General features: G+C 27.6%; 1 protein-coding gene across 3 annotated transcripts in view; it reads left to right on the top strand.

Moving 5' to 3' along the window:
* Positions 1–17,398: 17,398 nt before the first annotated feature.
* Positions 17,399–27,103, top strand: part of LOC121117756 (nephrin) — a 41,360-nt gene continuing 31,655 nt past the window's right edge. For 2 of the 3 annotated variants that reach the window (XR_011780200.1, XM_040712245.2), the window contains exon 1: positions 17,402–17,731. Coding sequence is in view for 2 of the 3 variants with exons in the window: in XM_040712245.2 (XP_040568179.1) it covers positions 17,695–17,731 (37 nt within the window). In the remaining variant the exon portion in view is untranslated. Of the gene's footprint in view, positions 17,732–27,103 lie in introns of all 3 variants that reach the window. The other variant, XM_040712246.2, reaches the window with a different exon arrangement.

Below are 27,103 nucleotides of genomic sequence, written 5' to 3'. Positions count from 1 at the left end.
GTACCTTTTTGACTCATAGCATCATACTTCGGAGGCTTACAAATGAAATATTTCGTGCCATAAATAACTTTTTCCAATTAAAATTACTTGTACCGGACCAAAAGTGGAGGCTCAAACGTTACCAAAGTTTCTAGATTATTTCTGTTATAGAAGGTCTTTGTGTTGGGAGAAAATAATAACCTGGAAAACAGGACAGTCTAAAGTACATAAATAAATAAAGTTGTTCCGTCAACTCTGTTTATATTTAAGCATTAATAAAAGAAGTTCTATTTGGATTGCAAATTAAATTTGAGCAGTTCAATAATTCCTAGGATTTTGAGTCACTTGTTTATTGAGTGTTTTGTAGGAATTGTAATGTTGATTTTTATTAATCTAGTAAAATTTTAATTTCGTGATAAAGTACAAAAATACAGTCCCTACTTATCAACTATTTAATCATAGCTATGTGAATGGCTAAAATGATATTAAAATAATGCATTGATCCTAAAATCTCTAAAATGTGTTGAAATTATATGCAAAAGCTGTGCCATAGAAATATACAATCATAAATGATGTCCTCACTATTCCCAAGGAGTTGTAGATAATACAGAACAAATATGAGGTTATTCCACGAAAGCGATGAAATATATATTGTAGAAATTTCTGGGAAATCAGCATACACCAACTTGGCACGTGTGCTAATTAGCCCCGCTTCTTCCTTATATGCATTTATACATCACAACTATGTCCATCTGTATATGGTATATTTCCGTACATCACTCATTAAAAAACATTTTGTTAGTTCACATATTTAACAGCAATTATATAGTTCGTTCCTTGTCGATGTTTTATTTGTTCAACATAAGTTCATCGACAATAGCAAAAAAATCAATTTTTGTTTGATGACAAATACCTCTTTCAAAACCATAATTTTTTTTTCTTTATCCCCATATGTTTATCTTTTTACAGATCATCACCACATCCTTTGTGTAAGTGAGTTCCTCACACCTTAGACAAACAGAACTTTTCATGGAGTGTATACACTGTACAGCCAAAGGAAACTCACAAAATGATAACATCTCCTTCATGTTTTTTCTTATTGAATGGATATAAATAACTGAATTTAACTTTAAGGAATTTACGACTTTCCTTTGTTCAAATTTAACAACTTCTTGACCTAGTGTCATAAAAAGAATGATGAAACAGAAGCAGCTATTTTACTATTCTTAAATTATTTATTAGTTTTAATATTTTATCTAATTTTGGAGTAAAATACAAAGATAGTAATAATAATAATTAGTGACTTTATCACTGCTCCAAAATCAGCTATGCACATTCTTTGACAAAAAACAGATTTATTGATATACCATTAGGATAGGAGACACGATCATATTTTATATACTCGTAAAATAAATAAAATGAAAATAGGATGTTTAAACTAAATATTATCTTATAATTACTCGTAATTGGCTAGACATTAAACTAATTTGTGTAAATATGTATGTTGTTCTGGAGCTAATTTTGATGGAACTTTCTTATAAAAATAAAATAAACTTTCTGTTATACAAATAAACAGACAACACCGGATATTTTTCAAAGATTTATTGCATCGTTTAAAGAGGAGAAAAAAATATAGACAAACCTCTCATTGTATTTTTCACCTAATAGTCTGTTGTATAAATAAATCAAAGAGTTGACTGAAACATTGATGGATAATTTTGTTTGAAAATAATTAATGTAATATTCTGTTTTTCACTTAATGACTAGTTAAAAAGCAGTAGTAGTTATCTTATTGATCTTCATAAAACATTTTGCTAATACATTGCTTTTTTCAATTTCATTATTCTTAAAAATTATGAATGATAATAATATTCTATAATAATTTCGTCTGGCGTAAAAATAATACTTTATCAATCATGTACCCCTTTTACTATAAAGTTAAATTATTGTTTAAAGTCTGGTATAATTGTTTTATTTTAGATAATAAAATTCCCTATTAACTGTTTTTTATTTAAATAAATGACGACCATTTTCATGGATAATTAGTAAAAAAGTTATCTTTTTTTTAGATTCATAAATATATCTAAGGTTGTGTCAGTCCTTATTTGAACTGAATACTTCAGTTCAGTGGTTCTAGTCCAGTTAAGTCCTAAAAACTTACGAAGTTTGATCCTTGATGACGTCACTTTTCTTTTTTACTCTTTTCTATTACTGACAGTCCTAAGTCTTAAGGACCAGTTCCAAGAATTGAATGGGCCAAATAAATAAGGATGGATTCAACCTACATATATTCTCTTGATTTAAAAAAGCATGTTAATTTCAAAATATTGTACATAAAATTTCTACATTTTATTTTGAATAATAGTAAATATATTTGATTCCTTGTAAATGTGGATTTTAAATGTAATAATTTAGTAGTCGAATAACTCATATCAAGATATTTAGACCCTCAGATCTTGGGAGCTTTTTAAGCGATAGTAAAATATAGGATTGTAGTAATTCCCAATACAGGACTTAAAAATAGTTATGTCTTGTACATGTTATCAATAATTGAAAAGTCTTCCATTTTTTAGAGCACTTTCTACAAGTTAGTATTTTGACTAATATTATAGTAAAGTACTTTAGTTTAACAATTCAATTATTTGAGTAAAACTTTAAATATTTATTATGCACGAAAATATTTTTTTACTATTCTAAATTTAAATCTAATTAAAGTATTTATTATTATTACAAAAAAGGGAAAAATTAGATTGATGAAGATTTCATTTAGTACAGATTTTTTCTATCAGTCGCATCCTTAGTATTTAGAATACCACCGGAGGTGAAGTCAAAATTTTGAAAATACTACATCCTTTGTAAAATATCTTAACGTATTTCGATTTTTTTTTTACAAATCAATAGTTACTAGATAGTAAGCAGTTGACCATATAATTCTTCTCTTATTTTAGCTAATCTCAAGCCATGGAACCTGTTTTTATTGTAAATGGAAATTTTATTTCTTGGCTTTTATCCAAATTATATATCACTTTTTTTGAATAAAACGATATTGTGTATTGTAATTTATCATAAATAACTTTAAATTATTGTACAAATGAAAAAAAATAAAAAATCAACTAAAAGATATAATACTAATTAACAAGTCAAAATTATTAATTGTTTATACTAATATCCAATTTTTTTTCCAAATTAATTACAAAGTAATCTTAAAGAAACTAGTAAAAATGAAAGGTCTTTTGTTCTATTTTTCATATTTCAAACCGAATTTACTTATCCTCTCAAGTTTGAGCAATCCAATTTCTACTCTATATAGTACATATGTATGATATGAAATCCATGAAAATAAATTTAAATAACTGCCATTCTAAAAAAAACCTAAGTGATGGTTTTGCTATTTTAACTTCTAACCACTTAATCAAGGGAAATCAGATTATAATTATTACAGCATTTTCTTCCAAGAGAGAGAAATGCATTGACAAAAGAGATATATTTGCAAGTAACAACATTTCTCAATCATTGTGCAAAAAAAAAAAAACACACATGAACAAAATGCTTATTTCAAGGCATGATTTTGAAATAATCAAAAAAATCTAATTATCGTGTATAGCCGGATAAATAAAATAAATTGTAATTTGGACAGTCTGTAACTCTATTGATATAAGAAAATGTAAAAATTCACATTAAGATAATTTTTAAGTACTCGTTTGTTTTTGCATGTATATCTATAATTATCAATCTTTAAAATCTCTGTTTTTTTAATAAAACATTTTTTTGTTTGTACACTTATCAGACGTAATTTGTTTATAAAAGATCAAAGTAAACTTTTACTTCATAGTTAAGAACTTTAAATGATTTCCATAGACAAAATTAGGTTAATAATACTCATCTTTGTATATATATTATTATATACTAATCTCAAATGATGATAAAACATAAAAATAAATCTTAAGATGGACATTTAGATAATAATATCTTTAAAATCTTTACAGGTCTGCATAACGACTTTAAATCTATTAAAATGTGTTTGTATTTTTTCATTCAATCCAAATTTTATTTAATATCTAAAAGTAGATCAAATCTAAAAATAAGGCCTAACATGAACAAACAAGAACATTCAGCCTAAAACCAACTCTACCCTAATCATGTGTTGTTTTTTTTCAACTCAACGGCACATTTGCCAACAAAGTCCCACTTGGTCTGACATATTGACATAGTTTGATTTCAATCAACCCATTGATTATGTAAGCTTGACTTTAGAAAAAAATTATTGGTTTTATTAAGGCCCAGGATCGTTTTTAATAACAAACAAATACCCAAATAAATAAGTAGATGATAAACCAGATTTAACATCACATACTTAGGAGACTTATAATTTTTTCTCCTCATTCAGATTTGAGTCAGCTGTATACAGGCACATTTGCCATTAAAAACTGAATCGAATTCTTCAACTTGGTTTCAACAGATATATACCCAGTTTTAGTATTAGTTGAGCTAGATTTGGATTTGCAATCAAACGAAAATATGATAAATAATTTGTTCTTACTCTTAATTTCACTTCAAATCTGGCCAAAAACATCAAACATAACCTGAAACTGAAAACAAATCCGACTCGAAGCATAATGTTTCTATTTGGAGATTAGTCAAGAAGAGAGCTTTTGCTACCACTCACCAACATTTAAATGATTTCAAGGCGGCTGTCGAGCCGCTGAAGTCAGCTTTATCTGATGCCTTCACCAAGAAGTGCTGCAGCGCCTTTAGGCCCCGGTTAGAGGCTAAGGTAGGAGCCAAAGAAAACATTTTGAAAAATAGAAAGTATATATAAATGAATAAGTCTGGGATAGAGCCTCAATGTTGTACTCCTTTTCATTCGTGCAAAAGTTTACCGTTTTTTTTTGCTATCACAAAGTCCACAATTTTACCCTGTACACTCTACATATTTTTTTCAGGGACATTAAGAGTAAGAAATTTTTGGAATCTTAGTGATAAATGACATATAATTAATCAGGAATGTGGTGCACTGCTACATTAAGACAATAATGTATTTCAATGCTCTACAGGTCTGCATATGGGTATGAACTTGAAACTTACAGTAAAAACATATTCTATATATACAGCCTCGATAGTAGCCACAAATTTCCAGTTGATTATTCAACTAGAAATATATCTTCACTTTAGCAAAAAAAAACTCTGATAAAAGTGCAATATTGTTTAAACACAAAAAAAGTAAAAGGAAGCAGTTTAGAGATTTCAATTTATCAGGCCAATTTAATCTACTCTCACCACCCTTCGAGTATTGTCATGACTAAAATAATTTTATAGTAAGTTGTATTACATACATACAACAAAATTCAGGTCTTGGAACACGCTATTTTGTAGGAACTGTATTCAAAATAACTTTATAAACATTTTATCTTTGGAAGGGTGGAATGTTTTTTATCACTTGTTATTGCCTTAAATTTCGAACTATATAGTTATTTCATTTAAAAAAAGGATATGAATAAAAATTATACCCAAAAACTTGATTTAAAAAATAAAAGGTTTTTAAGGCCAAACCTAATGTGATTGAATATTTTAATGGTCAATTTCGTTTTTTATAGCTTAAATAACAATAATAAATAGGGGTTTTAGCCAGCAGGCGAAAATGCTTTTACATAGTGTTATAATTTACGAATTGTACGAACTTTTTAGGCAAGGCAAATTTTTAAATATTTTAACAAACTGATCCATTGACTTAAGTGCAAAATATTTTACGACTACAAACATTGATTTTAGACATACATCTATGATGATTACTCTATGTTTTTGAGAGTAACAAATAAATATTTTCTTTGTGTATCTTTAGATGGTTATGTAATTTTGTTAAAAAAAGTAATTAATTGTTTTTTTAGTGGTTTCTAAGGTAATTTTGAACGATTTCTTTTGCAGAAGTATATATTTTGCAATATATGTATTCATTTGTTTGTAAAATTACCCTCCTCCTTAAATTACTTTGTCAATAACAAAAATGAATAGAAATTAATTTGATAGCCTATAATAATCCTAATAACTTAATGATGTTTTTGCTACTAATCATAGTAAGAGTTAATACAGACAAAAAAAAATATATATCCCACGTTAAAGTTTTTTTTTGGAGCATATTTGTGATAGGCTAATTATTTATAAAGAAAATGATAAGTACAATTTTTCATTTTTTTAAAGTTATCTTTAAGATGTTTCAAAACTCTTTAAACGTTTTTTTTATTTTTGAAGGAGAGAAAACATTCAAAGGAAGTTAACAAATTGCAGTTTTATATTAAAAACACAAATACCTATAAATTAATAGTAATATTATTTGTAAAATGAGTTGACACGAGTTATAGTTATTTCATGCTCGAATATTTTATGAATTTTTATGGAGCACGATAATTAAAAAAAGGGCTTTATTAAAGAGTCAAGAGTTAATCTTCTAGTTTTTAATGAGGCATTTTGTAGAAATATTACGATGTGCATACATGTACATGTTTATTGCTCACATACTATTACGACTTATATTTTAATTAACATGTTGTTTCAAATATCAGCCAATAAATGTTTGAAATATTTTTATTCAATATAATCAGCAAAAGTAATGGTTTTTTATCAATATAATTTTGTAAACACGTAAATATATGTAACGTTGTTGGATGTTATACAAAAAATTGGAAAATATAATAAAAATATTCTATAAAATATAATGACAAGCCAAAAAGTTTTTTTTAATACATTGAACTGTTTTTCCCCCTCTCTAAAATGTGTGTGCAATAACACTCATTGAATTTGTAGTTATCCGTGGATTAGCACATCATAAATTCAAAATGTTATCTTTTCTATAGTATCACCAAAACAAGAACTTTATTATTACAATATTACAAATATTTTTTTTATCCTCGTTATATGGTTCAAATATTTTCATTTGTTACAAACTTTTGTACAAGTACTAAAGTTTTTCTCTAGGGATTCCATTTTTTCGGAATTTTTTGGGTTTTTATATTATGAGAAAATTATCGGGTAATCTTTCATTTAATTATTTAATAATATAAGCTATTTTTTTTTGTGTACAATACTTCAATTTATTTTTGTGGTATCAAGAATTACATACAATGAAGGTAAACTCGCACTTAAACTATAACAAAAAAATATCTTTTTAAACAAGAAATCAAGTTCCCATAACATTCTTTTTATACATCTATCAACAATTTGGACATAAATATCAAGCAATGTCGTTCTAGTGGATTTTTATAAGATGTTCTGAACTTTTGTGATAATAAAATTAATTTCTTTTTGATTAGGGCCTTAATAAAAATATGTCAATTCTTTTGTATTTAATAATATTTAAAAAATTCAAATAAAAATTAAGTGATCCCAGATATTTGCTAATATAACCTTAATTTAATAATATATAATTTATTAAGTTAAACATTAAACACATATTGGAGAATTACTTACTGTTAGTGAAAGTATCATTAATTTGAAACATGTATTGATAATAAACGATGCCCATCGAAGCACCAAAAGGTTTCAAATGTTGAAAATTTACTTCAACAACAATTTTATATGTTCCAAGTTCATATTTTATTTTTATAATCATATACGAGTATATGTACAGTAACATACATCCATATATATTGATGTGTACAAGTGTATCATATAATGCACGTATGATACTTGGATAAATAAAATAAGTATAAGTAATCAACCCAACAATCTCACAAATTGTTTAGGCGTTAGGTATAGGATTTGTAAATTGTTCCATATCGGCACAAATATAATTGAAACATTACATAATTTAAATTTACGAAATTCCAATAAGCTTTACCCACGGACTCTAAAAAACTTATCCATGTACCATTTGTGAGAATAATAAGGATAAAAATGTAGAATCTATGGTTGAGACTAACTTAAATTCTTAAATTTTGCATTATTTATTATTCAATAACAGGATTCCAATACTTCATGGATCTTGGTCAATGACGATTTTGTAGGAAATGAGAAACCATAAAATGTATCTTAAATTAAAATCTATTATGAATATAAAAAAGGGGAATAAAAAATAAATATTTCAATCATTTTCATAATTCAAATTTAGTGATTCCACACACACACTTCTATAAAAAATAAAATAATTTACACGCCACCTACTCATAATAATTAATAAATACACATATCTATTTGTTTTAACATCCGAACATATATTTTGCCAATTTGATTACAATCAGATGTCTAGAATTGGGGCGTTGTATTTTTTAGCAAATTTTAACTAAATGTTAGCATGCCAAATTACACACGAATGTATCTTGTAAACCAGTGATCCAATTTGAACAAATAACATATTTCTGCAAAGTAGAAAAGTTTAATTTAAAAAACTTATAAAATAAATTATTTTTAGACTTATGACCTGATAAATTGACCTTTGAACTTAAATTTGTCGTAATGAATTAAAATAGTTCATACTCAAAACAGACTCAAAATAAACTAATGCATGCTACTAATCATGAATAACTATTTAAATAATAGTACATAAACCATTATTTGTTTTGGAGTAATCTTTATTAAAAGTACTTACATCTTAATAAAAAGTAGAACAAATAAACAATATGAGCTCGTCATTAGACAATTTCAGCAGTTTTACTAAAAAAATATACATGGGTATATTATTCCACATAAAAATAGTTTATTTATCATTGCAAAATTACAGTCGTAATCACATAAATAAAACAGTTATCAATTCTATGAATTTGCATTTCAATTTACAACCAACAAAGGGGTTGAAAAGTACAGGACTTAACGAAGAAAACACGTTTTTTTTCGTCCAAAAATTAGTTAAATTATTATCCTTACTTGCTTTATGGAGCGATGTACCCATGACACTTTTCAAGCTATTGCCTTGTTTAAATGACATTTTTTTCAATAAAGAGTCTGTGAATAATTATAACACGAAATTTTAAATGATCAATTGTTTTGGAAATAACTAAAGTAGTGTTACACATAGCACAATAGCTCACAAACTAATGGACCGATTGTCATGAAATCTTAACAACGTTCCAAGATTGATATTTATTGAAAATGAGGCCAAAAAGTAGTGCCATCTTTATGTGAACCCTTGCACTTTTCAGCCCATGTAAATTTTTAGAATTGAGAAAAACTTGAGTCAGCCTGTACCCATAAAGGTAAATACAACTTTATAAAAGTAAGCTAATTACGATTTATATACATACATATGTAGCTCTATGTACATACTACATACATAAAATTGCAATCAAATAAAATACGATATAAAGCATTGTTTATTTAATTTTACAACTATTAATTTACTAAATTATAATTTTGAACTCCCTTATGAAGAACTTGAATTAATTAAACTGTTATAGAAAAATTATACCCTTTTCGGTTGTAATACTATGCTAAAATAATGAAAAGAACGACTAGCCATATAAAGTTAATAACATTGTTACTGACTGTCTCAAATCTAATCATCTTCAACAAAGAGTTTCTTAATTGTCAAAACCCTCATGTCACACGTCAAACTAAAAAAACACAATTTAATCAGTCTAGTTCAACGGAATAAAGAATGTTAGGAAAAATTATTTTTGTTAAAAAACAAAACAACTTATTTTTAGTCATAATATAACAGCTGACATTACATCCCCAATTCTGTCCAATATAAATAACTATTTGATCAAACATTTATTCATAAGATTTTTTTTGCTGAATTCGGTTACCCATATGAACCCAATGGTCATCTCTACATTTTAAGAAAACCATTGACTATAAACCTGTATAAATGCTTGTAACTGTGATTACATTTCATTAAAGGGGTTTTCAACTTTTTTTGTTGTACATATTAGATATATTTTTTCTCAACTATTTACTTTTTTGCTCAATGGCATCGGATTTAGGGGAGATGAAACTATCAAAAACTTTTATAACACAAATATTCTTTATGTTCTTGGTACAACGAATTAAAAATTTGAAAAAAATTATAAATATCATAATAAAATTATGATATACCAAAATTAGAAACAGTAAAATATAAATTATTACTCCAGTGATTAATTTAAAGAAAATAAAATATTCAGCCAGTACAGGATCTCTTGAAATATCTTTTAATCAACATTTTTTACTATCTTTTTTATACGATGTTCATCGACCATTTCTTTGTATTAATGAAAAAATGAAGTTATAAGGGTAAAAAATAATTAAATTAAAATTAGATATTTGTAGACTAAAAAACCCTCACCTTGACCCATTTATTTAACAACCTATTCTCCCTTAATATTAAGTTTAAAAAAAATAATGGGTACATTTTCCTTTTTTTTCATTATAAAGGTGATTTTAATGATATAACAACAGAATACGTTGAACATTGATGAAAATAAAATAAAAAGTCTTACGATCCGTCAAAGGAAAGAAAAAATAAAAGTTAAGAATCAATGAGTGGTAAAGAATTTTAAGTATGTGGTGATCTTTAAAAGAAGGATCTAAAGATTCAAAAGGATTCCTTTGAATCAATGTCTATGAAAGAAAAATCAATCATTAATTTTATTTTTTGTTTGTTACCCGAGTTTCTTAATTTCTTTTTACGCTAGAGAAATTCACGATATATCATGTTTTTGGCCGGAAATCCCAATATATTAATAATTAATTGATGTTTTTCATTAAATAAAACTCACATTTAACAATACAAAATAAAAACAGCAAATATTAGCGGAATTAAAAATTTATTGAAATCTATTCTACCCATATTTGTGGAATTGGAAGAGCTTTTTGGCAGTTGGTTTATTTGTCTTGATGTTGAAAATTCATTGAAGCAATAAAAGTTTAAGTTGATCGTTGAAGCTTTTTACTGGCCTATTTCATGTATATAAAAGGTGTTATATACCTCATATAGTCTATACAGAGTAAACCCAAAATATGAATTAACATTTAATAATTTTAATTACGAGGTTTTAATTCAAAACCAAACGACAGCTCAAACAAAAATAAACTATTTCTCTTTTTGTACCATATCTCTAAGAGTAAAAATGTCGGAGAAATAACAAAAAGGCTACGCATGTGTGATCTTCTTCGCACCGGTATCCATGCCAAGACGGGAAAAGATACCGTTGGCATGCCCACCTCGACATTTTACAACAACAAAAAGTACATTACAGGAAAAATATCATGCTGTCAAGAAGAACCAGAACTTCCATATCAACAATATGGTGCACTTCTAGCCTACCTGAATGTGGCCTCCTCCAGCTCTGACCTGTATTTTTCCGTTTGAGGCGTCTTGGAGAAGAATGTCTACTACCCTCTTAACCGAATTTGGATTCACTCTGAGTTGCCATTATGATAACGTTTTACGCAATATACATGGCCTTCATTTTCAAGAGATGCCAATCTGTTTGCAAGCATGTTGTGGCTGTTTTTGTTTTTGAAAAATACTGAATCAAAATAAATCAAAATATATTATTCAAACATATCATTATTTTTTTTTGAGTTTTGGGTAACAACTCTGTATTTATATTTTGAAATACTAGAAAGATGGGTCATTCCACGTCAAGTGTAAACACTTTTTTGCAATTTACAGCATGATCATTAACAATTTTGATGATTTTTGGTGAGCTGGCTTTTATATATAAAATAAGAGAGTGTGTGAAATATTAGGGTTCTGTGACTCACTTGGGCCGTTCTAGGCCCAAAGTTTGGTCTATTGCGTTGGACCAATGTTGTTCAGAAGTCCATAATTCCTTTTATAGTAGCTCGATTTTAACCAAAATTACGTCAAAAGATGCAAAAGAACACAAACAATAATTTGTATTAATTCATGATCATATTTGAATCAAAATCTGTGATGGTCATGCTGCGAAGGTGTGTACACTTGATGTAGAATTATGAAACTTTATATATTTCTATGTTTTATTCACAATTATTAAGATTCATACATTTATTATGTATTGAATGGTTATAATATTGACTTAGATCTAAAAATTAATACATATGTCATATACTCTTTACATCGTGATTTAGTCACTTGTTTGGCATAAAAAAAGAAAAAAAACTTTTGTGCAAATATTAATGATTTACTAGGATTTTCCCAGGATGACACTCAAACTTTACTGAAGTACTAGTATACAAAAAATATTTAAAGCGACAATTCTTTAAAAAAACCTCTTAGAGATGTCCAACTTTTCTTCTTTTATTTTTTATCGTATCCATTCTTGTTTATAAATCTATACACATACAGAAGATAAGATTGGAGCAAAAATCAAACACAATAAAGTTTCTCTATTCCCTCGAATTTCCTTTCTATTTACAAGAGCCAAAAGCTCATAAAAGTTTTTTTTTTTAGACACCCCAATAAATAAAACACATTTCCGGACGGAAATACAATTTTTATTGTTCTTCCATTCAGATATTTTTGTACATGTATGTATAGAGAAATGCGCGTCTACAGATTTGCTTTAACTTAACTCTCACACTCTACCAAAAAGGTAAGACGCAGCCAAGATCCTCTATTTTGATAACCCATTATGATTTTTAAATAATAATAATAACTGAACACCGTTTCTTTAATTTTATTTTTTTCATTCTTGGATAAAAAGTCATATTCATTTAAATGAATTGTTCTGTCTTTCTTTCTTTGAGGTATACAATTTTTTTTCTAGATGACTCTACAAATATAGAGTTGAATCTCATTCTATTGTTATTAGGTGTTCCAAAAGCAGATTTCCTGAGAAACGAAATATAAAACAACTGTGTATTATAATTAAAACGTGTAAAATCTGCAACACGGTGGTGTTTTTTTTCCTTTTGGTTGACAATAACACTTCATTTTTCCTTAATTAGAGCATTATTGATCAAAAAGGGAATATGTTATACATCACACAACCTTTCCTTCAAAGAAAGATGAAAAGGTTCCTAACTAGTTGTTTGCTTTTTTTTATTTATAATTATTGATGGTTAGATGATTTGGCTATCTAAAAAACTTGATGACATCAATTTTCATTTTTTAACTAGCTCAGGAAATTGAGGGGCTATGTCGAAAAGCTAATCTCAATTTAGTATACCTAGTACCCTTTCAAATGACTCATTAACTCTTTACCACTACAGTATCGGTATACTATAGAAAAAGAAATACGTAAATGTGACAAGATGCTGGATGATTAAGCAAATAAATTATCTGATATAAAGAGTACCATTTGACTTCACATTTGCTTTTTTTTTACACCAACAGTTTAAAACTTCATTGATATAATAATCAGCAATCCCAAACTACGGAAATGATACTCAACTCTGATGGTGTTATAAAAAGTTAACCAATGAAATTCTTTAATTTAACTCACGTTGAAGTTATAATACACATTTATATCTAGATATAAGAGAATACACATTAACACTGTGGCATACGAGTAAAATTCGTTCCTGGAATCAGTTTATCCCATAAGAAATATAAATATTAAAAAATAAAAACTGAAGTGACCTCAGGTCTAGTTGCTAACACAAGCCTATATCTCAACAAATCTTGTATTTTCGAGCACTCGAATCTCATGGTATTACTCTATCATTGTTTATACTCTTTGTCATAGCTGGGGTGTTCATGGAAGTAGTTTGAAGATTTATTCTATTACTGCCAATCAAAATCCCTTCTTCGTCTATATACATTTCTTTCTCTAAGCCGTATATTGAACAACACTAGTTAGTAAATTATTTTTACAAACGCTAAAGAAGTGCCTCTCAAGCACCTTTACATACAAATTCCTTCCCCCTCCGGATAGCATTTGAGGATCTGTACTCCTTATAAATTATGAAGAATGTAATTTACATTTTTGTCCTCTATTTATTTTTTTAAGTGTTGTTGATCTTGTTTTTGTTTTCCCCCTTTAAATAAATAAAGAGATTTGTTCAAAATCTTTTCGTTGGTCCCTAAGTTGCTTTCCATCTCATTTATGAAGCTTGTCTCAGAGTTTTTATCATTATTGTATTATATATTTGTTATCTAATTCATCGTAGCTTTATATTTAAAATAATCAAAAAATAAAATTGACTCAAGTCTAACTCGATTTATGAAAATGATAACAATCTTTTTATAAATAAAAATTTTGATTCTTGATAATAGTTTCAATAAAAGTTGAAGTTTTGATAGTAAACTTCAAGACTTGAGGTTAACGGAGTACTGACTTTACCTTATCTCTACCAAAAATATAATTATTAAAGATGTTCAATTATCCAGAAAAATGATTGAATTGAACATTGTAACGTTTCAAGTTTTGTCGAACAATATTCGAATAACAGGTCAACGTCAAGCAATTTCGCAAAGCAGATAAACTTTGGCCTGTTATTCGATCGGTCAACTCGCTGAAGCTCAACCTATTACAACGATTACTGCCGAATCTATAGGTCATACCTTCGTAAATTTATGGATATCACGGGTTGGAGTGTCATTATTCGTTGTTACCGATTGTGGTACACAATTTGAAGCTGAACTTTTTCAACATTTGCGTACCACCCTCTCAAAACGACAATATTATAGACCAGATATACTGACGTCGTAGATCCCCAAGGTCCTCTCATTTTATGAGACGGTGCTTTATTCGATATCCTAGTTTACCGGGATACATTGAATTCTTTACAAATTTCGAACATTTTTGACACTCTGAAAATGCAACATACTCTTATCATTGTGACGAAAAAAATAGTGCCAAACATTATATTTAATGCCTCATTGTGATTCCTTCTATTGTTCCATCTCTTACTACTAATATTAAAAACTATATTAAGTAAAATATCTTTAGGCTATAAACGTATGAATGATTTCTTGCATTGAAGATGAAGTTAAGATAATTAAAAAGTATTGTTGTGATACTTTAAACAACAAACAAACATGGAGTTAATTTAATTTTCTGAGGCGTATTGCCAATCGGTACGAAATCCCTATATGATTATGTCATTTTCTTTTCACGCAACCTTGTATTCGAAATATTAAAATCCATATCTGCACAAAGAATATTCTAAATTTAGAACGAACACTCAAATACTCTTTATTCGTTTAACATCTCTTGTAGTTAGAGACAATTTTCTTGTGAAAATTCAATTGTAGATTTTGGTTTGAGTATAATAATAGTTTGTGATATAAAATATGTATATGAAAATTATATCAATAATATATTAAAGTAATATACATTGATATCCATAAAATTAGAATTTGGGTAATCTCAATAATTCTATCCTCTATTTAATAATCTTTTATATAAATATGTAGGGATTTTGACCATTTGTGAACAGGTTAAAAAATAGTTGAGGACTTGTGACTCTCTAGGGAGTAGAAATAAAGACTTGAGATTAACAAAATAGTGATCATCTCTATAATGTACCATTAATTGATTTTAGTGTAAATACCAGGTTAATAGAAATACAAGCAAATGACATCATGTAATCGGGGTTGACAGAATTTTCAATTTGATGTACCATACCGACTGCTGGGCAAGACAAACAGATTTTGACATCATAGAGTATAACGTGGTAGTCTAAAAGTAACAGTCAAAGAAGGCAATATTTAGCAACATTTTGTAGAAGTTATACTCTTTGACGTCACAATTAAAAAGCATTGTGGAAGTCAAACATCAGTCGGAAAAACTTTATGGTATAACCTTGTATTTTTATTAACTTGGTGTAAAAAGCTAGACCTTTTTTCTTTTTTTTAAAATTTAAATTTAGTTTTCAATATTTTTTACAGAAAATAATTTCAAAAGCTAGTTTTTTCTTAAGAAAATGATCATTTTCTTTTAGGAAAATATATTTTTAAATATATCAAAATCTACTCGATTTGTTTTATTCAAATGTGGGGCCAGGTCAAAATATCCAAAGACCTCCTCCCCAAAAATTTTTTTTTTTTTGAATGAAAACCCATTGTGAATTTTTGTTTGAGTATAGTAACTATTACACAAAGCTGTGCCAGCCCTTAGCTAGTAAAAAACAAAATAAGAATAGTGCAAGGTTGCCTGTATCTAACCCGTTTGATCACTTATTGCCGTACATTAAATACCGCGTACAGACAGAAAATTGTGGGTTCAAGTCATAAGATTACCTTGTGTCTACGCCTCATACGTCAATTAAACATTGAAAACAATTAATTTGGGTAATTTTAAGAAAAATATATTTAATAAAATTCATATTACTATTTTTATGAAAATAAAGTAAACATATTTACTTCAAAATGAGGAACTTGGAGCTTCTTTTAGTTTGAAGAAAGACTTACTTTCTAGAAAAAGTTAATAATAATTATTATATTACAATTTCATTTTTTTTCAATAATTTTAATGAATGTCGATCCATGGTTATAAGCGGTAAATAAGGGAGACCATTAATGTTAAATTTCATTTTTTAAATGTTTAGATAGTTCTAATATAATACATTAATATAGATTGATATCAATTTAATTAGACTTTGGGTAGTTTGGACAGGTGAGGATTGATGATTACCTTGTTATTTGCATATTTTGTATTTACCTGAGACTTCTCCCCCCACCGCCCTCCCTATTTGAAAAAACAACTTTAAAAAAATGATGATATATTATGAAACTGTTTCCCTTGCAACAGGACCTTTGATCTAAATCGACTCCTTTATGTAGTAAGTATTCATTACCCACCTGATGCATTTATTAAGACAGGTGCTTGTTCATATATCTACTTACGTAATGACCTCATGTTATAAGTACATTTATTATCCTGGGACTTCCAACTTTTGAGCTTATTTATATTTTTGCACCTTATGAGTAAGCTACTTTGGCTTTTTATCTATGGGTTGAATGTAAATATTTATAGGCACACCGATTGCACGTACATAAAAGTTGAAACAAAGAAATTTTTTTTTTTTTTAATCAACCTTCACTAGAAATACATTTTCCAATAAATATATGTATATATTTAGAATATATGATACTAAAATATAAGTTGTTAAAGAATAATGAGAAATAGAATGACAAAATGTTAAAAGAAACTTTCAATATTACATATTACAAGAGGCGTCCTTTTGCAAGGGGAGCACACACACAAAAATAACAACCTTGCTGACTAATATCCGAAATTCTCATGATCCGTATATGTAATGATGAACGGAAGTGCGAAACTTTTTTATTATCTTTGACGATCGTCATCATCCACATTATAAATGATGTTATTTTTCTTATCCTTCATTTTTTTTTCAAAGGATAAGAAATTATATGTATGTACGTAAAAATTCTCCGAACCTCATCATTTTGTAATAAAATATATATATGTATACATACTATACACGCTCACCTTATGTAGTAGAATCAACACACACAAAAAATCGGGAGGGAAACAGCGCTTTTCCCCCTTTGAATAAAGAACATCGCGCGCTCCTTTACAACAGGCGCACGTACAAAATAATTTGAATCTTTTTTGTTAGTAGACATTTAATCGTGGTGGGGAGTGTTATGTCCCAGTTTTTTTGTGATTAGATTTCCGTGTTTGTATTCAGTGCATGATTTTTGTTAATACATGGTTATTTAGCACACATTCCCTTGTGAATTATTACAGTAAATAATATAAGTACAGTGAAAATGTATTTTCTTTAAGAAGAAGAAAACAATCGGGATAAAGGGAATTGAGGATCAAAAAGCTTCGAAAAGTGGAGTTTTAGAATAATTGAATCCAGTATATTATTATTCGTAGTTATTTTAATATCTGGAGAAGAAAAATGAAGAAATATCTGTTGGTGTATATAACATTATTAGGTAAGCACTCATAAGGATATTATATTATATTAATTTTGATAATGATTAAGTTATTAGCCCAGGGGTATGTTATTTTTTTTTCTTTAATGGAATGCCCTCTACTTCTATGGTCGTTATTATACAGTAAATTGCTTACCCCTCAATAGTTGTAGTAGAATTATAGAGGAGAAAAGAAAAGCCACCCAATGAGAAGGTACAAAAAAAAAAAAAAATAGAACTTAACAAAATTAGAAGAGTCCCTCTTTTACTATGACTTGATGACTTCATTCGGAAACTGCCTTTTTTCCCCTTCTTACTTCCCTCCTACATTTCAAAACGTTAATTTTTTTGTATTTATATATTTTAAATATGAGCGAAACACAACATAGATATACCTAATATCTTTGCTTTTATACATACCTAGTACATATACATTTTAATTTCACGGAGAATATAACCTTCTAACACCAGTTTCATATCGTACTTGAATTAACATGCCATTAATAAGCTCTGAGAGAAAAATAAATGGTTAAATATATATATTTAGATAATGAAAATATAATTTGTTTAATAAAATATAAAAAAAAAGTAATTTTTTTTTTGCGCCTATAAAAATTCGTGAATATATAAACGAAAAAGTGATCTTTTATATATATACCTATTATGTTATATATATGTCTGTTTTCTTTCGTTTTCTATAGACAACATCCACAATAGAACAGCCACCTTTATTTGTATTATGGTCGTGTTTTTCTCTTTGTTATTATTATTTTTACACTAGGAAGTGTCTTTAAAGAGTAGCCATTTTAAAAAAAAAAGTTTTTTTTTCTTCAAATTGATTCTTTGCGCTTTTACTTTTTAACTATTGTTGTTGAGCTATCTATTATTATGATTGTTGCTGTTATTAGGGAGGCCATAGAGGACACTATGTACGTATTTGTGACTTTTACACACACTTTTAAGAAGAGGTGTTCTTCTGTGAAAAGAAAACAACAAAAAATTAGCTTTTTCAGTGTGTGTTTTCGGAATATCTTTTGAGTTATTAAGCCAAAAATAAAAATATAATAATAAAGAAAACAGGGAGTTTACCTGAACTTATAACTATTTTGCTTTTTTGAAGAAGTAGTCTTTTGTACGTTGTATTACAAGAAGTATTTTTTTGCTATTATGACTTTTGGATAATTACACATTCATTTTTAATTATGAGTCGTGTAGAGATGCATCAATGCGGTTGGTACAAAATATCCAGTACCTATAAATGTAGTTTAACATTTTGTGAGAGTGAAAAACGTGTCATAAGTTCCAGATAAATCTACAAACAAACATAGCTATACGTACACATATCTGGGTCATGGAGTTTAATTAATTATTTCAAAAAATCATTCAGATTTTACGTCAAAAAGTTAATTTAGAAAAAAAAAAAAGAATTCTTTTTTGGGCGCGCCCACCATGATTTTTTTCTATTCCTTTATTTTTTGGTTTCTTGAGAAGAAGAAATGATGATAGAGAATTACATAGAGTCCAGCGGCGATATTGAAGGGATGTATAAGTATAGTTTGGGTCGCCCGTATAGGGAACTACATATACATATGGACCTCACAAGATGATTCTCATTATTATTATTAAAACTTGTATCCATATACGTGGTTTTTGTCTGATGATGGAAGAGAAAGAGAAAAAGAGAGACTAGGGAATGTTGTGTTACAAAGTGAGATATCAAAAATCATTGGGGGAGGTACATATTGTAAGATCTATGAAGGAAAATAGAGAAGAAGCAAAAAGACACCGAGATACAAGGAAAAATAAAATTGAAAAATTAATCTTTACTGAATTATAAATAAATACTTTTTTTTGTGGTCAAAGTCATCTATTCAAACGATATTTGAATATATAAGAAATTACGAAATGAATTCTCTTCACAAGAAATTATTTTACTTTTAAACCAAAGATTTTCATATGTTTTTTTTGTTTTTTTTGAATTTCTCATTCTTTCTGCATATTAATCAGAATGACTCAGTAGTACTATTCTTTTGAATTCATGCTATAACAACAAATAAACAAACGAATTGTCCACCTATGTACGTACATACGTCTTATTCCATAGAAAAAGTAGCCTATTTTACTACATCCCAATTATTTTCCATACATTTGATATGAGTAAAATAGTTGCTTTACATTTATTAAACTAACATATACTTTTTGAGTGAGAATGTATGTATTCATATATAACATAGACACGACTACCATATGATGATGATATCATATCCATTAATATTATAAAAAGACATATATCGGTTAATGATCCATCCGAATGAGCAGCTGCTATCCCCCGCATTCTTTCCCATAATTATTCATGATTTGTTATAAAGTCTATTATAACTTACCAATATGTACAATACATACATATGTATAATACCATTATCTGACAAATTCCTAATTGAATAAAGAGGTTTTACTCTTAAAAAATATATTTTTTGTGTAGAAAAAAATTCTTCAAGAGATAAAAGGTACAATAAAACAAAAAATACACTTAGTTATTTTTTAAACATTTTTTTTGAAGCATTATCTAATCTAATTTAATTTAATTTTTTTTTTTTTTTACAAACAGAGAGTTTTTTTTGTCCCAAAGTTAATGGGCCACTTCAACCTATAAATTAAATAAGAAATATGAACTCTTAAAATTCCTGTTTTTTTTATTGCTGTTGATTTTTGACCAACTTTTTAAAAGAAAAAAATTATTTCCAATTTTTTTTATTTATTTGCAAATAAAAATACAAAATAGTAGTCATGATATTAGCATTTCTATGATGCTCTGCTAAGATAACATACATACACTTGTCTTATTTTCTTGAGTCTAATAATTTATTAGTTGTATATTACCTTATTTATATCTACGCCTTTTGTTTCCCTAAAGACATCTTTATACACGTTTATACGTGTACCTTTTTTTTTTTTTTAATATTTTTGACCGTCCAGTTTTATATGTAGAGCATACACATTGCCCCCTCACCGTAACAAAAATCGATATAAATCTTAATGAACGAATAATTTATTAATAAATTATTCGTTTCTTGAAAGGAAAAAAAAACAAAAACCCAAAACTTTTACTACTTTCTACAGCTTTGAAATTCAATATCAGTCTTATTCACATAAAAAATTATCCATTCACGTCTATTTTTGGCTTGTTAACCCTACATTACTTCCCTGAGATGTTTATTCACACCAGAGACGGAAATATCCTTGTAAAATCTTTCGTGCATCATATTTTTAATCCATTTCTATGTAAATTTTAAATTGATCATATACTTTTTGTATCCAAGTTTTGGGGGATGATACTTTATAAGTTTCTGAGTTGTTAACATATTTTGGAATTTATGATCTATGTTTCAAGAAAGTAATTTTTATGTGTCTTTATTATTTATTTCCAAACAATGGTTATGAAAAATTATCATTTTTTTATCATACTTTAATGATAATCTATCCTCCACAGTCCATTTACAAAATTTAACATATTATTTTTCAACTAAGAGTACAAAATTGTATTACGAATTTAAAGATATTAAATATAAAGGTAAAAAGTTTGGTTCACTGATGCTCATAGAAGTTATGAGCAAATAATGTTTGATATTGCTAAAGTACCCATTTTATTGTTGGAGTGGCTAAACATTTCAAGGGAAGTAACTAAGATTGAATGATAGATGCTATATATATATATACATATTTATAATATAAGTAGAAAAAAATGTTGGTATTTTTTTGGCAAGTTTCTTTTATCATTATTTTTTTCTTATGAAACTATTATTATACATTATATACATACCCATAGATGAGGGGTAAACAACTACCAAAACACGAAATATTTATAGTTTATGATGAGAAACAACCTGAAATTAAGATGGATAATCGGGTAATTTACCTTTTTAGTTTAAAACACGAAAGAGTATTAGTTCATCATAGAGGTACATTCATGGTATTTTTTTGAGTGAGGAGAGGTTTTTTTGTTATTTTTTTTTTTTATAATGGAGGCCATGATAGCTTCAAGATATTTTGGCATCCACGTAAAATTCAACACTTTATTAGACTATGTTTTAATTACATATATGTAAATTGGGCAGGGGAAAGACTAACCTAGAATTAAAAGCTTTTTAAATACTTATTTTACCTATAAAACTTTTTTGACCACTCATTGTTATTAGTGATGGACTGGATTTAGAATTAATGCAAATTTTAAAATTTTATTTTATTTTTAATATTAAATCTAAAACAGTTACTTTGGTAGACTTTTCTGATTTTGTACAATTAAAATCCTTGTTCATTTCTAATGACTATTTTGTTTAACTTTTTGGATTGACTGAAATCGAAGAATTTTGATTTATCTTTAAATCATGATTTTTGGTCAGAAATTAAGATTTAGAAAAAAAATTCCATTGAACTAACTTACTGTTCTTGCTGATGTTTATATAAAAATAAATGATTTTCTCAATTTATTAATAATAGTTAATATAAAATTTGATTTGTAATTTAAAAAAAAAGTGGGTTTGTAACTTTTTCGATGAGACAATAAGAAATTCGTATTTCCTCCACCCTATTTAATTATTTATTGCTAATGTATCTGTGATTGAAACTTTTGTTCCAAAGACAAGGTTTTTTACTCTTCAAAACTTATAAAATATATTGCACGATATACTTATTTAATTTTTCTTCATTTTTGTTTTGCATTTCCAATTAATATTAAATTGCCTTACCATTAAATACACATGGAATCGATTTCATATTGAACGATTCTTCCATTAGTTTAATATCTTACACCTGCAACACAATCATCTTTTAATGAAAATGAAGAATGTATAAATAGGCTCATATATTCATACATACATTAAAACTATTCAAAATAGTATTGTTGTAAATTGATTTTTCTGTTGCTTCATTATTAGGTAGTGATTGTCTCTTTTAATGAGTTTGAAGCCTTGTGGGAATAATATTTAATCAATTTACGTATTTAACAAATAAAAAGGTGTATTCATAGCGCAGCTATTGAAAATTCATTAGTTTGAAAATGAATTCAAAATATCTCCCTCATAAAAAACCATTAGGTCAAAAATCAACAGTGTGGCGGTTTTTTAATACGTATGTATATTATATGTATTGTTGTTAAGGAATAATACTAGTTTATGTATTTTTCCATATATACAAGGACTTTTTGAGATACTTTGAATAAAAAACGTTTCAGAAGGCGTCATTATTCTTGAGTTTTGACATCTTGAGGATAATCAAGCTTCTCTTACGTTCTCAAATACAACTACTTATAAATAATACTAGGCCCTTTTGCCTCCACCGTTCATTACGGCCCTGAAATTAATACCTTTACTTTTAGGTACAAGACAGTTTATTTCATGTTTAAAGCAATGAAAAGTGCCCCAAAAGTAGTTGGTAATTATTATAACTATTGTTGAATAATTGCTTAAAGTTGTTCACAGCTTCACAAAAATAAATTTGAGTTCAATAAATTAGTATTTCAACCATTAATAAGGGGGAAAGAAGCAGAAAAATTCCCAATTGCCAATAAAATACAGTGTTTTGAGGATACACCATGTGGAATAAAAAAGTTTTCCAAATATTTATTGCGAAAAAACAGTGCAAATTGTTTAAAATAGCTATATCTGTAATTATGTATAGCTTCAACATGATGGTTTATGAAGCAATCTGTGATGCTAAGTAAAACTCATTTTATATGTACATAGACCCATATATTTCTATGTCATTAACAATAATCAATTATTAAACATTGGTATCTATACATATATATCATTTATAGTTATTACCAAACAAACTATTGTTTAATCCCTCTGATTTATTTTTATTGTCGTTTTATGACCTTCAATTTCCTACATAGTATAATGAAATGCTAGCCATAATCATGAAGGTACCCTCATGTGACTCATGGAAGAATAATACACCTATGTATGTTTATAATAAGTAAAAACACAAATGATCTTACACAAAAATACAGAAATAATTATTTATTTGTTTTTTATCTCTTCTTTTGTATCTAAAAACCATTTCATATTTGAATAATAATAATTATTTAACTATATAGTATGGTGTATAATGTACATACATACATAGATATAGGACAATAAATTCATAAAAAGTAGGAGTTAAAATGTGTATATCAAAAGTTTTGGGAAGGCTATTGTATATACATACATAGACCATTTTAGTTACATAATAAGGAGAGGTAAAGAGAGAAAGAGAGAGAAGAAATATGGACCCAACTATTTTTATACAATTGTATATCTATATGATAAAAGTTGTTATTTTTTTTTGAAAAAAATAAAATAAAATAAGAAACAGAGAGAAAGAAAGAGTCAAAAGAATAATAAAAAAAAAATAACAGGAGAGCAAAAAGTTGAACTTTTTACATAGTTTAATAAATATATAACTAATTGTCTTTAAATAAAGACAAACTGATTCTCTAAAAATCCCCTAATTTACACTATCATGAACACTTTAAATATACACCTAAACCAACTAAAATTATGTTGTCCTACTCACTTCAAAAGAATGTTACTGATCAAAAAGGTCATCATAGAGGTCATATACTCTATGAACAAAGAGTATATATATATAATACTTTTACAAACCTTAAAAGCAGAGAATGACTGGACATTTTTGATGCATTTGCTCTATACCTCATTTTAGGTATGTTAATTAATAGTTGATTATAAATAAAATCGATTTAATTCTACATATACTCAAATGGGATATATAGCTAGAGAGGGATCAGAAGCAAAAACCCGTTGTTCCACTTAATAAACAATGGGATTAGAATGGTTTAATGCGATTTTATGATCTCCTAAGAGGGAGAAAAGAAGAGATTAGTTAGGTCTCTTCTAACATCATATCCTCTTCAATTTATGAATGTGATATGACAATGTTTTGTAATTAATCTACATACGTATAGTTGTAGAAAATACACCGGTTTGTAAAGAAATAAATAACATAGTTACTCTGACAACTTGAAGCATGATTAAGAGGAGAACAGTTTAGCTCTATTAACGTTTTATTAGATTAGCTACAAACAGCCATGAAAGGAAGAAAATAAACAGAAATCCTACATCTAATTTTGTAAATGCATAGGCAGGAATTACTCCAATCTCGATCCTCAATTCCAATCCGAGTTCGACAAGGACGTATAATTATAATTCATCAACAGTTTCGTTTGATTTTCCTTCATTTCTAAGCACGTACACTTTATTTTTGGATGTTCCTCTTCTATAATTAAATGATAGTTACAACATCTGCAGAAAACAAAATAACTTTTAGTTTACAACTACAAAAAGTATCATACTCGTTTTATGTTCTTTTTTGTACAAGTCTATACATACTACTAAGGAATGATGCGTCACTATCAAAAAGGTTACCGATTTGTTGCTCTATATTTTTTATAATGGAAATTTTTGACACAGATTTATACAACTATGTGTACATTGGATAGAGGGAATAATAAAGTTACATTATTGACACTCTTATAATTTTTATAATATACATATGTATATGTAACTAAAAACTAAAACTTTTTTATTTCTTGCATAGTGATGATCTTTTAAAGCTTTTTTTTCATTGTCGTCCATTCTACAACACACATACTGCTATATAAATCAATCTTTTAATAGATACTATTTAAAAAAAAGTTTCCTTTAATATTTATTAAATTGCATTTCTTTACAAATATTTCAATAACTCAACACTCTTTGTGCAAAAAAATATATATAATAAGAGGGTAGCAAGCTTAAAAACACAATTTCTATATTCAACAGCTGACACCCCCCCCAAAAAAAAAAAAAAAAAAACAACTTCTATGTACAACATACTCGTAGATTTGTATCAAACTACCTATTACCTATAAGTCTCTTTATTAATGCCTTTAAGCAGGTGGAACCCTATTTCATTTGATATATTCCGGTAGATTGGAATTTGACAAAAATACTGAGTCATTCATGTGGTGCTATTTTTTTAACTTACCGTGACGATTTCGTTTTGCAAATAATTTCATTAGAAGGTTAGATTATGCTAACGAGCTCAGGCATTAATTAATTAATGGACTTGATCAAACAAAAGAAAATATATTTATACCGATAGACTTCTTAAATTACGACATTGAAGCAGAATTTATGAAAAAACGACGATCATTATATATGGTTCATGAATCACTAATAATAAAATTATTTTACATTTCATTGTTATTTATTTGTGATGTTGTTACTATTATTAACTTAAGGCCGAAACTGCTTATTCTACATAGGCAATAAAGAAACAACAACAACAGGGGGGGGGAGATGTAGTAGGGTAAAAATGGGTCAGTCATTTGTCTCAAAATAAAATTTCACCTTCAAAAAATAAAATAAATATATAGAAAGCTTCTTTAACCTAAAAAAAATAACTATTTATATTTACACTTATAAAAAAAATTGACAATTAAATGGGGAAAGGCTATGTTCACCTATAGTATGTATGTACACATCTAAGCCATACGAAGTGATGCATTGTGGCTGAAATGGGTAATTTATGTCTGCGTATACCTATATTTACAGCCATCTGTAATATACGTTGTTCTAGTGTTGTTCGGTATACTGGAGCTATTGATGTACCGGAGTACATATGTATTATAAACGATACTTTACTAAACGGGTATTGGAACTATTACTTGGAGTTCCACTACGTTATAAAAAGGGACCGTCGGTGCCTCAAATTTCTGACTCTCACAAACAAAATTGTGATTAATAAAATAAGCAAGAATATCAATTGTAAATTATAAAAAAAAAGTCTCCAAATTTCTGAGCTAGTTGCCACTAGAAACCAAAATCCTGCGGACGCTCCTGTAAGTGTCCTTAATGAAATTTTAGTATTTCAAAGTACAGAAATACCGATACATATGTTGGTAGTAGAACCAGTACTAACTACTATGTACTTACAACAAATTATGTGAGAAAACTGCTTCAAAGACGTGTATACTAAAGCAAATAGAAGGAGATTTGTGAATCTCTTCTTTAAAAAAAAATCAATAACAAAACCTTTTTAAAAATACTCCATTAATGAACTTTCTATAATAATTACTTCTTTAAGAATAGTATTTACCTACGGTTATTATGATTTAATCTATTGTCTCATTAACCATTGAATCACTCTGTAATAGCTCTATGATTGTGTGTATTTCTTCATTTGCGTCTTAAAGACACAACAGCCATTAGCGACCACCCAGTTGGCTCTGGTTGGTTTTTATGAAACATATTTGACTTAATGATGATGATTATTTACAAGGATATGTATGCTGTGTGAGATGTAGTGTGCTATAGAAAATGTATACAATACAAGTCTATGGAAGAATATCTA

This window comes from Lepeophtheirus salmonis, chromosome 5, assembly GCF_016086655.4.
Source record: "Lepeophtheirus salmonis chromosome 5, UVic_Lsal_1.4, whole genome shotgun sequence".
NCBI lineage: Eukaryota > Metazoa > Arthropoda > Copepoda > Siphonostomatoida > Caligidae > Lepeophtheirus > Lepeophtheirus salmonis.
The sequence above is the reverse complement of the archived record's forward strand: the minus strand, read 5'-3'. Positions and strand labels throughout refer to the sequence as shown.